Here is a 15473-nt window from a genome sequence, read left to right on the forward strand (position 1 = left end):
GTGGATTTTTTCTTTCTGGGTTTTGGAATAGAATAGGTCAATTTCTTTACAAGGGGGGGGTAGTAGGTTGGACAGGCTAGTGATGTTGCTTTTGTTAGTCTTGTTTGAGGGAAAGTAAGTGGTCAACGTTTGTACTAGGGGTGGGTAGTAGGTTGACACAGGCTAGTGATGTTGCTGTTTGTTTCGTCTTGTTGGCTGAGGAAAGTAAGTGGTCAACGTTTGTACTAGGGGGGATAGTAGGTTGACACAGGCTAGTGATGTTGCTGTTTGTTACTCGTCTTGTTGGCTGAGGGAAGTAAGTGGTCAACGTTTGTACTAGGGGGATAGTAGGTTGACACAGGCTAGTGATGTTGCTGTTTGTTACTCGTCTTGTTGGCTGAGGGAAAGTAAGTGGTCAACGTTTGTACTAGGGGGTGGGTAGTAGGTTGACACAGGCTAGTGATGTTGCTGTTTGTTACTCGTCTTGTTGGCTGAGGGAAAGTAAGTGGTCAACGTTTGTACTAGGGGGATAGTAGGTTGACACAGGCTAGTGATGTTGCTGTTTGTTACTCGTCTTGTTGGCTGAGGGGAAGTAAGTGGTCAACGTTTGTACTAGGGGGATAGTAGGTTGACACAGGCTAGTGATGTTGCTGTTTGTTACTCGTCTTGTTGGCTGAGGGAAAGTAAGTGGTCAACGTTTGTACTAGGGGTGGGTAGTAGGTTGACACAGGCTAGTGATGTTGCTGTTTGTTACTCGTCTTGTTGGCTGAGGGAAAGTAAGTGGTCAACGTTTGTACTAGGGGGGGATAGTAGGTTGACACAGGCTAGTGATGTTGCTGTTTGTTACTCGTCTTGTTGGCTGAGGGAAAGTAAGTGGTCAACGTTTGTACTAGGGGGGATAGTAGGTTGACACAGGCTAGTGATGTTGCTGTTTGTTACTCGTCTTGTTGGCTGAGGGGAAGTAAGTGGTCAACGTTTGTACTAGGGGGGGATAGTAGGTTGACACAGGCTAGTGATGTTGCTGTTTGTTACTCGTCTTGTTGGCTGAGGGGAAGTAAGTGGTCAACGTTTGTACTAGGGGGATAGTAGGTTGACACAGGCTAGTGATGTTGCTGTTTGTTACTCGTCTTGTTGGCTGAGGGAAGTAAGTGGTCAACGTTTGTACTAGGGGTGGGTAGTAGGTTGACACAGGCTAGTGATGTTGCTGTTTGTTACTCGTCTTGTTGGCTGAGGGAAGTAAGTGGTCAACGTTTGTACTAGGGGTGGGTAGTAGGTTGACACAGGCTAGTGATGTTGCTGTTTGTTACTCGTCTTGTTGGCTGAGGGAAAGTAAGTGGTCAACGTTTGTACTAGGGGGATAGTAGGTTGACACAGGCTAGTGATGTTGCTGTTTGTTACTCGTCTTGTTGGCTGAGGGAAGTAAGTGGTCAACGTTTGTACTAGGGGGATAGTAGGTTGACACAGGCTAGTGATGTTGCTGTTTGTTACTCGTCTTGTTGGCTGAGGGGAAGTAAGTGGTCAACGTTTGTACTAGGGGGATAGTAGGTTGACACAGGCTAGTGATGTTGCTGTTTGTTACTCGTCTTGTTGGCTGAGGGAAGTAAGTGGTCAACGTTTGTACTAGGGGTGGGTAGTAGGTTGACACAGGCTAGTGATGTTGCTGTTTGTTACTCGTCTTGTTGGCTGAGGGGAAGTAAGTGGTCAACGTTTGTACTAGGGGTGGGTAGTAGGTTGACACAGGCTAGTGATGTTGCTGTTTGTTACTCGTCTTGTTGGCTGAGGGGAAGTAAGTGGTCAACGTTTGTACTAGGGGGGGATAGTAGGTTGACACAGGCTAGTGATGTTGCTGTTTGTTACTCGTCTTGTTGGCTGAGGGGAAGTAAGTGGTCAACGTTTGTACTAGGGGGATAGTAGGTTGACACAGGCTAGTGATGTTGCTGTTTGTTACTCGTCTTGTTGGCTGAGGGAAAGTAAGTGGTCAACGTTTGTACTAGGGGGATAGTAGGTTGACACAGGCTAGTGATGTTGCTGTTTGTTACTCGTCTTGTTGGCTGAGGGAAGTAAGTGGTCAACGTTTGTACTAGGGGTGGGTAGTAGGTTGACACAGGCTAGTGATGTTGCTGTTTGTTACTCGTCTTGTTGGCTGAGGGAAGTAAGTGGTCAACGTTTGTACTAGGGGGGATAGTAGGTTGACACAGGCTAGTGATGTTGCTGTTTGTTACTCGTCTTGTTGGCTGAGGGAAAGTAAGTGGTCAACGTTTGTACTAGGGGGGATAGTAGGTTGACACAGGCTAGTGATGTTGCTGTTTGTTACTCGTCTTGTTGGCTGAGGGAAAGTAAGTGGTCAACGTTTGTACTAGGGGGATAGTAGGTTGACACAGGCTAGTGATGTTGCTGTTTGTTACTCGTCTTGTTGGCTGAGGGGAAGTAAGTGGTCAACGTTTGTACTAGGGGGGGATAGTAGGTTGACACAGGCTAGTGATGTTGCTGTTTGTTACTCGTCTTGTTGGCTGAGGGGAAGTAAGTGGTCAACGTTTGTACTAGGGGAGGATAGTAGGTTGACACAGGCTAGTGATGTTGCTGTTTGTTACTCGTCTTGTTGGCTGAGGGGAAGTAAGTGGTCAACGTTTGTACTAGGGGTGGGTAGTAGGTTGACACAGGCTAGTGATGTTGCTGTTTGTTACTCGTCTTGTTGGCTGAGGGAAAGTAAGTGGTCAACGTTTGTACTAGGGGTGGGTAGTAGGTTGACACAGGCTAGTGATGTTGCTGTTTGTTACTCGTCTTGTTGGCTGAGGGGAAGTAAGTGGTCAACGTTTGTACTAGGGGGGGATAGTAGGTTGACACAGGCTAGTGATGTTGCTGTTTGTTACTCGTCTTGTTGGCTGAGGGGAAGTAAGTGGTCAACGTTTGTACTAGGGGGGGATAGTAGGTTGACACAGGCTAGTGATGTTGCTGTTTGTTACTCGTCTTGTTGGCTGAGGGGAAGTAAGGTGTTGTACACTTATGCTTAACATCTTCAAAGTGCACATCAGAATTCGGTAAGAAGGACCTCGCTCTGTTGCATCCTGGAGATGTTCATGTCCTGTTAAGATGAATGACCATCTCGTTCTGAGCAGCCTTAACCAGGTTACACACCCAATGCATATGAGTCAGGTCAATGTGTCAAATATACGGTTAGTTAAAATGCTTCTGGTCAAATGTCCATTACCACGTTTTCCTAATGGAAGTGTGTGTGTGCGTGTGTGCGTGTGTGTGTGTGTGTGTGTGTGTGTGTGTGTGTGTGTGCGCGCGCAGGGACCCTGGTGGGGGTCTAGAGATGGCAGACTTCATTCGAGACGAGACTCCACCAGTAGACTGCAGCTCCAGAAACTCTTATACAGGGATGGACTCCAGTCACCAGGTGAGACAGAATGTTGGGATGGACTCCAGTCACCAGGTGAGACAGAATGTTGGGATGGACTCCAGTCACCAGGTGAGACAGAATGTTGGGATGGACTCCAGTCACCAGGTGAGACAGAATGTTGGGATGGACTCCGGTCACCAGGTGAGACAGAATGTTGGGATGGACTCCAGTCACCAGGTGAGACAGAATGTTGGGATGGACTCCGGTCACCAGGTGAGACAGAATGTTGGGATGGACTCCAGTCACCAGGTGAGACAGAATGTTGGGATGGACTCCGGTCACCAGGTGAGACAGAATGTTGGGATGGACTCCGGTCACCAGGTGAGACAGAATGTTGGGATGGACTCCGGTCACCAGGTGAGACAGAATGTTGGGATGGACTCCGGTCACCAGGTGAGACAGAATGTTGGGATGGACTCCGATCACCAGGTGAGACAGAATGTTGGGATGGACTCCGGTCACCAGGTGAGACAGAATGTTGGGATGGACTCCGGTCACCAGGTGAGACAGAATGTTGGGATGGACTCCGGTCACCAGGTGAGACAGAATGTTGGGATGGACTCCGGTCACCAGGTGAGACAGAATGTTGGGATGGACTCCGGTCACCAGGTGAGACAGAATGTTGGGATGGACTCCGGTCACCAGGTGAGACAGAATGTTGGGATGGACTCCGGTCACCAGGTGAGACAGAATGTTGGGATGGACTCCGGTCACCAGGTGAGACAGAATGTTGGGATGGACTCCGGTCACCAGGTGAGACAAACTAATGCTTCTCTCTCCTGTGTAAATTGTATTTTGGGGGGATTGATTTGATACTGGAAGCAGTAGTCTGCTCTAGCCGGAGACATCACGTGTATTAAAAATGATAAAATATAAGGATAAAATATACTACATATGCCACAGGGTTATTTCCATCGTGGTCCTCTAAGATGTTCTATTCTTCAACATTTTAAGTTTTGATGTCCTGAGAAGGTTACTGATCTAGGAAGGTATTGTTTTATGTGTCTTGTTATGTCTTGATAAGTAGCTCTCCTCCCACCTTTCAGATTGCGTCCGCCAACGGCCATGGAGGAACCACGACAGCCAAAGGTAACAGCCACCGCCGCTCTCATTCCTCAGCCTTCGACACCTGATTGGGTCCAACGACTGTGAGGCGACAGTTTGTTGTGCAATGTATTGACCTGATATTCTGAGAAGAGCCGTTGAAAGACGGCTAAACTATTCTCGGCCTTCTTCCTCAACTCCAGCTGGGTGAAAGACAAGAGTTGTAGTTGTATGGCTTTGTCCTCTGTAGTTGTATGGCTTTGTCCTCTGTAGTTGTATGGCTTTGTCCTCTGTAGTTGTATGGCTTTGTCCTCTGTAGTTGTATGGCTTTGTCCTCTGTAGTTGTATGGCTTTGTCCTCTGTAGTTGTATGGCTTTGTCCTCTGTAGTTGTATGGCTTTGTCCTCTGTAGTTGTATGGCTTTGTCCTCTGTAGTTGTATGGCTTTGTCCTCTGTAGTTGTATGGCTTTGTCCTCTGTAGTTGTATGGCTTTGTCCTCTGTAGTCGTATGGCTTTGTCCCTCCCGTAGTCGTATGGCTTTGTCCCTCCCCTAGTCGTATGGCTTTGTCCCTCCCCTAGTCGTGTGGCTTTGTCCCTCCCCTAGTCGTGTGGCTTTGTCCCTCCCCTAGTCGTGTGGCTTTGTCCCTCCCCTAGTCGTGTGGCTTTGTCCCTCCCCTAGTCGTGTGGCTTTGTCCCTCCCCTAGTCGTGTGGCTTTGTCCCTCCCCTAGTCGTGTGGCTTTGTCCCTCCCCTAGTCGTGTGGCTTTGTCCCTCCCCTAGTCGTGTGGCTTTGTCCCTCCCCTAGTCGTGTGGCTTTGTCCCTCCCCTAGTCGTGTGGCTTTGTCCCTCCCCTAGTCGTGTGGCTTTGTCCCTCCCCTAGTCGTGTGGCTTTGTCCCTCCCTAGTCGTGTGGCTTTGTCCCTCCCCTAGTCGTGTGGCTTTGTCCCTCCCCTAGTCGTGTGGCTTTGTCCCTCCCTAGTCGTGTGGCTTTGTCCCTCCCCTAGTCGTGTGGCTTTGTCCCTCCCCTAGTCGTGTGGCTTTGTCCCTCCCCTAGTCGTGTGGCTTTGTCCCTCCCCTAGTCGTGTGGCTTTGTCCCTCCCCTAGTCGTGTGGCTTTGTCCCTCCCTAGTCGTGTGGCTTTGTCCCTCCCCTAGTCGTGTGGCTTTGTCCCTCCCCTAGTCGTGTGGCTTTGTCCCTCCCCTAGTCGTGTGGCTTTGTCCCTCCCCTAGTCGTGTGGCTTTGTCCCTCCCCTAGTCGTGTGGCTTTGTCCCTCCCCTAGTCGTGTGGTCCCTCCCTAGTCGATGGCTCCGTCCCTCCCCTAGTCGTGTGGCTCCGTCCCTCCCCTAGTCGTATGGCTCCGTCCCTCCCCTAGTCGTATGGCTCCGTCCCTCCCCTAGTCGTATGGCTCCGTCCCTCCCCTAGTCGTATGGCTCCGTCCCTCCCCTAGTCGTATGGCTCCGTCCCTCCCCTAGTCGTATGGCTCCGTCCCTCCCCTAGTATGGCTCCGTCCCTCCCCTAGTCCCTCCCCTAGTCGTATGGCTCCGTCCCTCCCCTAGTCGTATGGCTCCGTCCTCCCCTAGTCGTATGGCTCCGTCCCTCCCCTAGTCGTATGGCTCCGTCCCTCCCCTAGTCGTATGGCTCCGTCCCTCCCCTAGTCGTATGGCTCCGTCCCTCCCCTAGTCGTATGGCTCCGTCCCTCCCCTAGTCGTATGGCTTGTCAGCCAGCCAGCTAATCAGTCACTGGAATGGTCTGTTGAAAGACAGAGGGCTTTCTAGACAAATGAACCCTCTTTAGTTCCATGTTGCAGTCCAGGTCCATTGGGTGGAGTGTCGGTGTGAGGCGACTCTGGGTCCATTGTGTGTCAGCCAGAGCGACTGCATTGTTTGAATTATTCAACATGTTCGCTCAACACCATTCTAATTAGCTCTCTGTCTCCTCTCTGATCGGGTCGGCAGAAAGAGAAGAGGCCAGAGCTGAAGTTTGACCAGGGCTCTGTCCCAAATGGCCCCCTTATAAAGTGAATTACATGCAGGGCTCAATGTGAAAAGCAGTGCACTCTAAAGGGAATAGTGTTCCATTTGATACAGCCCAGGGGGCTGAGCGGTTTATTCTCCCTCCCCTTGAGGACCAGCCTCCGCTTACTGTCCATTACAGAGTCTGACTTAGGTTGGGATTCAAACCCACGTAAACAGAGTCTGACTTAGGTTGGGATTCAAACCCAAGTAAACACTGTCCATTACAGAGTCTGACTAAGGTTGGGATTCAAACCCACGTAAACAGAGTCTGACTTAGGTTGGGATTCAAACCCAAGTAAACACTGTCCATTACAGAGTCTGACTTAGGTTGGGATTCAAACCCACGTAAACAGAGTCTGACTAAGGTTGGGATTCAAACCCACATAAACAGAGTCTGACTAAGGTTGGGATTCAAACCCACATAAACAGAGTCTGACTAAGGTTGGGATTCAAACCCACATAAACAGAGTCTGACTAAGGTTGGGGTTCAAACCCAAGCAAATAAACAACATCTAACATAACACTGCCATCCACTTTGAATGTGTGTGTGCAATTTTTAATCCATGTTGAACTGAATCTTCGCCTTACTCAGGGCAACCACTGACTGAAAATCCTCTGGTCTCTTGGAGAAAGAGCTGTTGTGAAATCATGTTATCATATTTGTTGTGTTAGTTAATGTTTTCTTGGACTTGTATTTTGGACTGTGTTTGTTTTCCTCAGGAGAGAGACTTTCCTCAAGACTTGAAAACATACGAGAACTCTGTTTAAACAAGGTTACCTTGTTAACACGTGGCAGGATATCTAATCTTCACAGACTGCCTTACACAGACTGCCTTACACAGACTGCCTTACACAGACTGCCTTACACAGACTGCCTTACACAGACTGGCCTTACACAGACTGGCCTTACACAGACTGGCCTTACACAGACTGGCCTTACACAGACTGGCCTTACACAGACTGGCCTTACACAGACTGGCCTTACACAGACTGGCCTTACACAGACTGGCCTTACACAGACTGGCCTTACACAGACTGGCCTTACACAGACTGGCCTTACACAGACTGGCCTTACACAGACTGGCCTTACACAGACTGGCCTTACAGACTGCTGTACTAGGATGGGCCAATAGAGTTAGATAGAGATGCTCTTAAAACAGACCTTTACCACCACAGTTCAATTGTCTTTTTGGCTCTCAAGCTGTGTCTTCACTGTCTTCACATAGGACGAACAGGGAGGCAGGTAACCTAGCGGTTAGTGTTGGACCAGTAACTGAAAGGTTGCTGGTTCGAATCCCCAGGCCGAGAAGGTGAAACGCCTGTGCCCTTGAGCAAGGCACTCAACCCTTATTTGCTCCAGGGGCGCATACTATTTTGGCTGACCCTATAACACAACAGATTCCACTGCACCTCTCCTCTCTCCATCCTCTCTTCGTCCCCCATCTCCATCCTCTCTTCGTCCCCCATCTCCATCCTCTCTTCGTCCCCCATCTCCATCCTCTCTTCGTCCCCCATCTCCATCCTCTCTTCGTCCCCCATCTCCGTCCCCTCTCTTCGTCCCCCATCTCCATCCTCTCTTCGTCCCCCATCTCCGTCCCCTCTCTTCGTCCCCCATCTCCGTCCCCTCTCTTCGTCCCCCATCTCCGTCCCTCTCTTCGTCCCCCATCTCCGTCCCCTCTCTTCGTCCCCCATCTCCGTCCCCTCCTCCGTCCCCTCTCGTCCCCCATCTCCGTCCCCCATCTCCGTCCCCTCTCTCCGTCCCCTCTCTCTGTCTCCGTCCCTCGGTCTCCTCTCTCCCTCACTGTTTGAGGTTGTGGACAGGTGTCCTTTATACTGATAACAAGTTCAAACAGGTGCCATTAATACAGGTAACGAGTGGAGGACAGAGGAGCCTCTTAAAGAAGAAGTTACAGGTCTTTGAGAGCCAGAAATCTTGCTTGTTTGTAGGTGACCAAATACTTATTTTCCACCATAATTCGCAAATAAATTCATTAAAAATCCTACAATGTGATTTTCTGGATTTTTTTTTTTCTTCTCATATTGTCTGTCACAGTTGAAGTGTACCTATGATGAAAATTACAGGCCCCTCCCATATTTTTAAGTGGGAGAACTTGCACAATTGGTGGCTGACTAAATACTTGTTTTGCCCCACTGTAGAACAGACCTGAGAACAGACCTTCACTAATTGATCACATAGAAGAGAACTTCACTAATTGATCTCCTTTCCTCCCCTCCAGACATGATGTCTGACCCAAAGATTTACTGCCTTGTCTCCAGCCACTCCTTCGCCTCCATGCAGCCCTCCACCTCCCTTGGCCCCTCCGAGCTCTCCTGCGACCCTGCAAACCATTGTGGCTCCGCCTCCCATCCCTTCAGCCAATCCATGTCCTCTTGCGACACAGAGGGGTCGGCCCACACCCCCGGGTTACACTCCCAGTCCTTCAGGAAGGAGCCTCGTACCCGGGGTCTACCCCGCACCTCCAGCTCTGCTGGATCAGCCTTCCCCGACCCCTCCCTGCCCTCAGCTGACTTCAGCCTCTACCCCCCTCCTTGGAGAGGGGGCCTGGACCCGGTGTGTGAGCTGGAAGCTGCCAGACCCCGCCGGCCAGGGGCTGAAGCTGGAGGACAGGGGAATACGGAGGGGGCTGCGGCTGAAAGGCTCTGCCAGCAGCATCCGGACCAGGCCTCTACCTCTGGCTGCTCTACAGCCTGCTACAGACACCAGCAGGAATCCTGCAGGCTAGGGCTGGCAGGGGAGGGGGGGTCAGGTTTGTACCAGGCCGCTACCTCTGGCTGCTCTACAGCCTGCTACAGACACCAGCAGGAATCCTGCAGACTAGGGCTGGCAGGGGAGGGGGGGTCAGGTTTGTACCAGGCCGACCAGGGTGGTGGTGGTGGTGGTGGGGGGAAGGTCAGTGCAGACAGCCTCCGCAGCCTGAGCACACGTAGCAGCGGCTCCACAGAGAGTTACTGCAGCGGCACAGACCGAGACACCAACAGCACCGTCAGCAGCTTCCACAGTGAGCAGACCAGCTCCACGCACGTGGAGAGTTTACTGTCCCTGTCAGGGGATGAGCAGCGCGGGACAGGGAGGGAGAGGGGAGGTGGGGAGGCTGCTGCTACTGGTCCCGGGTCCACCTCGACAGGGGAGGGCAGGACTTCTACTCTGGGGTCCAGCCTTGGTTCTAGCATCTCAAGAGGACTGAACAGCCTGCCTTCCAGGGAGGCTAATAAGAACCCTCATGCCAATGAGCTAACAGCCAAACAGCCCTCCTCCTCCGCCACGTCCCCCTCTATCACCAACCCCCCAGCCTCGGGCCAGGACCCTCCAGCAGGCCCCTCCTACAGCAGTAGCATGAGGACCAGTGCTGACGGCTCGGCCTGCACAGTCAGCAGGGAACAGGACAGAGGGAGCGGAGAGAAAGAGGATGTGAAATCCGCCAACCTTGTCCAACGAACTTCTTCCTCCTTGGGAGCCGGGCGCAACAGCGGGCGCCGCCGGACCGGTAAGAAACGGGCGAGCAGCTTCGATGCCAGCCGTCACCGGGACTACGTGTCTTTGCGCGGCATGGCCAAGCCGCGCAGTGCGGTATTCGCTGCCGGGGGTGGAGAGGAGGAGTGGAGCGAAGCCAGTGATCTTAGCTGTGCCTCAAGCCTTCAGTCCACCCAATCACATCACTTCAGCACGGACTCCTCCTCCTCCACCACTTCCCACTCCTGCCACTCCCCCGAGGGACGCTACCGTGCCCTGAAAGTCAAGCACAGCCACTCCCACAGCCACTCCCACACAGCCGCCACCACAGCCTCCACCTCCTCCTCTTCACAGAAAGCCCAGGCTGAATATGAGACGGGAGGAGGGAGGGCCGGGGGACGAGGCAAGCGTCGCACCTCTGGTCGGACACCCAGCACGGGCAGCGCCAAAACACACGCCCGGGTGCTGAGCCTGGACAGCGGCACGGCGGCGTCCGCCTGCCTTAACGACCCCCACCGCCTGGGGGCCCCCGCCGCCGGGCTCCGACCCCTCACCACCTCCAAATCTGACCTGGAAGCCAAAGAGGGGGAGGTCCTGGACGCTGCGTCCCTATTGGGCAGGGCCTCACAGCTGGAGTCAGTAACCAGGTCCAGGAATAGTCTACCCAGCCAGACAGCCTTCTCTTCAGAGCCCCTGGACGCTCCCACCGCCGGCCCTTCACGAGGTGGGTATCCAGGGTTATAGTTTAGTGGGTTTCTAGGGTTATTGTTTAGTGGGTCTCCAGGGTTATAGTTTAGTGGGTATCCAGGGTTATAGTTTAGTGGGTATCCGGGGTTATAGTTTAGTGGGTATCTAGGGTTATAGTTTAGTGGGTATCCGGGGTTATAGTTTAGTGGGTATCCGGGGTTATAGTTTAGTGGGTATCTGGGGTTATAGTTTAGTGGGTATCTGGGGTTATAGTTTAGTGGGTATCCGGGGTTATAGTTTAGTGGGTATCCGGGGTTATAGTTTAGTGGGTATCCGGGGTTATAGTTTAGTGGGTATCCGGGGTTATAGTTTAGTGGGTATCCGGGGTTATAGTTTAGTGGGTATCCGGGGTTATAGTTTAGTGTGTATCCGGGGTTATAGTTTAGTGGGTATCCGGGGTTATAGTTTAGTGGGTATCCGGGGTTATAGTTTAGTGGGTATCCGGGGTTATAGTTTAGTGGGTATCCGGGGTTATAGTTTAGTGGGTATCCGGGGTTATAGTTTAGTGGGTATCTAGGGTTATAGTTTAGTGGGTTATAGTTTAGTGGGTATCTGGGGTTATAGTTTAGTGGGTATCCGGGGTTATAGTTTAGTGGGTATCCGGGGTTATAGTTTAGTGGGTATCCGGGGTTATAGTTTAGTGGGTATCCGGGGTTATAGTTTAGTGGGTATCCGGGGTTATAGTTTAGTGGGTTATAGTTTAGTGGGTATCCGGGGTTATAGTTTAGTGGGTATCCGGGGTTATAGTTTAGTGGGTATCCGGGGTTATAGTTTAGTGGGTATCTGGGGTTATAGTTTAGTGGGTTTCTAGGGTTATAGTTTAGTGGGTAGTTTGTGTCAGGGTGGTAAGCTGATCAGATAGTTTGGTTATCTTGTTTTCATTATGGACTAGTAACCTCTCATAGTAACCTCAGTGTTTTTTCTGCCATAGAGGATTGACGAACGATGTCAAATAGGTGCTTGTCATGAAGCTCTGACACTTGCTTTAATAGAAACTGAATCGAAGCATTTAACATCACTGTTAAGTCATGTAGCTAGTAGTCTAGGCCTTCACTGCACTGTTAAGTCATGTAGCTAGTAGTCTAGGCCTTCACTGCACTGTCAAGTCATGTAGCTAGTAGTCTAGGCCTTCACTGCACTGTCAAGTCATGTAGCTAGTAGTCTAGGCCTTCACTGCACTGTTAAGTCATGTAGCTAGTGGTCTAGGCCTTCACTGCACTGTTAAGTCATGTAGCTAGTAGTCTAGGCCTTCACTGCACTGTTAAGTCATGTAGCTAGTGGTCTAGGCCTTCACTGCACTGTTAAGTCATGTAGCTAGTAGTCTAGGCCTTCACTGCACTGTTAAGTCATGTAGCTAGTAGTCTAGTCCTTCACTGCACTGTCAAGTCATGTAGCTAGTGGTCTAGGCCTTCACTGCACTGTTAAGTCATGTAGCTAGTGGTCTAGGCCTTCACTGCACTGTTAAGTCATGTAGCTAGTAGTCTAGGCCTTCACTGCACTGTTAAGTCATGTAGCTAGTGGTCTAGGCCTTCACTGCACTGTTAAGTCATGTAGCTAGTAGTCTAGGCCTTCACTGCACTGTTAAGTCATGTAGCTAGTAGTCTAGGCCTTCACTGCACTGTCAAGTCATGTAGCTAGTGGTCTAGGCCTTCACTGCACTGTTAAGTCATGTAGCTAGTGGTCTAGGCCTTCACTGCACTGTTAAGTCATGTAGCTAGTAGTCTAGGCCTTCACTGCACTGTTAAGTCATGTAGCTAGTGGTCTAGGCCTTCACTGCACTGTTAAGTCATGTAGCTAGTAGTCTAGGCCTTCACTGCACTGTTAAGTCATGTAGCTAGTGGTCTAGGCCTTCACTGCACTGTTAAGTCATGTAGCTAGTGGTCTAGGCCTTCACTGCACTGTTAAGTCATGTAGCTAGTGGTCTAGGCCTTCACTGCACTGTTAAGTCATGTAGCTAGTAGTCTAGGCCTTCACTGCACTGTTAAGTCATGTAGCTAGTGGTCTAGGCCTTCACTGCACTGTTAAGTCATGTAGCTAGTAGTCTTTCACTGCAATGAGGGTTTTTCCTCCCAGAGACTAATGTTTTTCCTCTAACTGTAATTCTGCTGCCCATAACATGACGTGCACATTCCACAGTTAGATTGTCATCGCTGCCACTTTCTGACCTATTAGAATTTCTCTAATGAATCGATGACAAAGAATCCATTTCAATTGAAACTTGGATCACAGGTCATGTCTGCTCTTATGCTATATGATACTGTGCCTTTTCGAGTATTCACACCCCTGGACCTTTTCCACGTTTTGTTGTTACAGCCTAGAATTTAAAAATGGATTCAGTTGTGATTTTGTGATCTACACACACTACCCCAATAATCTCAAATAATTATGTTGTTTAAGACATTTTTAATTTTTTAAATTTGTGTGTTAAATTAGAAGGTGAAATGTCTCAAGTCAGTGAGTTTTCAACCACGTTTGTTATGGCGAGCCTATTTAAGTTCAGGAGTACAAATGTGCTTAACATGTCACATAATGAGTTGCATTGGACTCACTCTGTGTGCAAAAAATAGTATTTAACGTGATTTTTAAACGAGTACCTCATCTCTGTATCCCGCACATACAATTATCTGTACGTTCCCTTAGTCGAGCAGTCCTAAATAATTGACAAGCATACCCATAACATGATGCAGCCACCACTATGCATGAAAATACGGAGAGTGATACTTTGTTGTATTGGATTTTCCCTAAACATAACACTTTGTATTCAGGACAAAGTTCTTTGCTGTTTTACTGTAGTGCCTTATAGCAAACCGGATGCATGTTCTGAAATGTTTTTATTCTGCACAGGCTTCCTCCTTTTCACTCTGTCAATTAGGTTGGTATTGTGAAATCAAATTTGATTGATCACTTTACACATATTTAGCAGATGTGGGTGTGGTGAAATGCTTGTGTTACGGAGCTTCACCAGTGCAGTAATATCGAACAATTCACACAAAGAAAAAACACAAATCTAAAAGTGAAAGAATGGAATTAAGTAATATATAAATATTAGATTCAGCAATATCGGAGTGGTATTAACTGAAATACAGTAGAATAGAATACAGTATATACATATGAGATGAATAAAGCAGTATTTAAACATTGTTAAAGTGGCTAGTTTGGACAGCTACTCATTCCAGGGTTTTTCTTTATTTTGCCTGTTTTCTACATTGTAGAAATAATTGTGAAGACATCCAAACTATTAAATAACACATGGAATCATGTAGTAACCAAAAATAGTGTTTAAACAAATGAAAATATATTTTATTATATTGATGACAGCTTTGCACACTCTTGGCATTCTCTCAACCAGCTTCATGATGTAGTCACCTGGAATGCATTTCAATCAACAGTTGTGCCTTTTTAATTTGTGGAACTTATTTCCTAAATGCGTTTGAGACAATGAGTTGTGTTTTGACAAGGTAGGGATGGTAAACAGAAGATAGCCCTATTTGGGTAAATACCCAAGTCCATATTATGGCAAGAACCGCTCAAATAATCAAAGACAAAACGACAGTCCTTCAAGACATGAAGGTCAGTCAAGAACTTTCAAAGTTTGTGTGCAGTCGTAAAAACCACCAAGCTCTGTGATGAAACTGGCTCTCATGAGGACCGTCACAGGAAAGGAAGACCCAGAGTTAACTGGCTCTCGTGAGGACCGCCACAGGAAAGGAAGACCCAGAGTTAACTGGCTCTCGTGAGGACCGCCACAGGAAAGGAAGACCCAGAGTTAACTGGCTCTCGTGAGGACCGCCACAGGAAAGGAAGACCCAGAGTTACCTCTGCTGCAGAGGATAAGTTCATTCGAGTTACCTGGCTCTCATGAGGACCGTCACAGGAAAGGAAGACCCAGAGTTACCCTTTCTAAAGAAACATGTGGAAGAAGTCACTGGGTGAGAAAAGTGTTCTGAAGAACCTGTACATCATCATCTTTACCCCCTGTATGTAGCTTTACAATGTCATCTCAGTCATAACACTATAAATAAGGACCTGGTAACAGCGTTGGCGTTTCCCCTCTCGGAGTTGGTATAAATAAGGACCTGGTAATAGCGTTGGCGTTTCCCCTCTCGGAGTTGGTATAAATAAGGACCTGGTAATAGCGTTGGCGTTTCCCCTCTCGGAGTTGGTATAAATAAGGACCTGGTAATAGCGTTGGCGTTTCCCCTCTCGGAGTTGGTATAAATAAGGACCTGGTAATAGCGTTGGCGTTTCCCCTCTCGGAGTTGGTATAAATAAGGACCTGGTAATAGCGTTGGCGTTTCCCCTCTCGGAGTTGGTATAAATAAGGACCTGGTAATAGCGTTGGCGTTTCCCCTCTCGGAGTTGGTATAAATAAGGACCTGGTAATAGCGTTGGCGTTTCCCCTCTCGGAGTTGGTATTAGCGATTTCCTGTCTTGTAATTTGTCGGTCTTTTATGAGTCATGGTATGGATGCTGGGTAATTTCTTTTCTCAGTCAGTCAGCTGGGCGCCAGTGTATATATACACCACCACAGTCTGGGTGTGTCTGGACCTGTCTGCCAGGGTTGGTAGTGAGTGGACGGTAAAACAGTCCTCATCTACCCTGGTGTAGCTTGGTTTGCAGCTGAGCTGAGAGATTCCATTTACGCCTGCAGAGAGAAATTGAGAGGTAGACAGGGTAGTGTCACCTATAATACACGCCGAGGAGGACAGTTACTAACAGGTCGTGTGACCTTGGCCATTTTTAGTTTAGATGAATCATTTGGTTTGGTTGTATTTACCTATCTTCTGACATGTATGGATCTGACTGGTTGAGTGTG

General features: G+C 49.2%; 1 protein-coding gene across 1 annotated transcript in view; it reads left to right on the plus strand.

The window, feature by feature from the left end:
* The window catches only part of pcnx1 (pecanex 1), a 129260-nt gene that overhangs the window by 8989 nt on the left and 104798 nt on the right, over positions 1-15473 (plus strand). Inside the window, 4 exon segments of the mRNA XM_065004398.1 lie at positions 3274-3379; positions 4429-4471; positions 8676-9206; positions 9279-10634. Coding sequence (XP_064860470.1) covers positions 3274-3379; positions 4429-4471; positions 8676-9206; positions 9279-10634 — 2036 coding nt within the window.

Source organism: Oncorhynchus nerka, linkage group LG18 (genome assembly GCF_034236695.1).
Source record: "Oncorhynchus nerka isolate Pitt River linkage group LG18, Oner_Uvic_2.0, whole genome shotgun sequence".
In the NCBI taxonomy this organism is placed as follows: Eukaryota; Metazoa; Chordata; class Actinopteri; order Salmoniformes; family Salmonidae; genus Oncorhynchus; species Oncorhynchus nerka.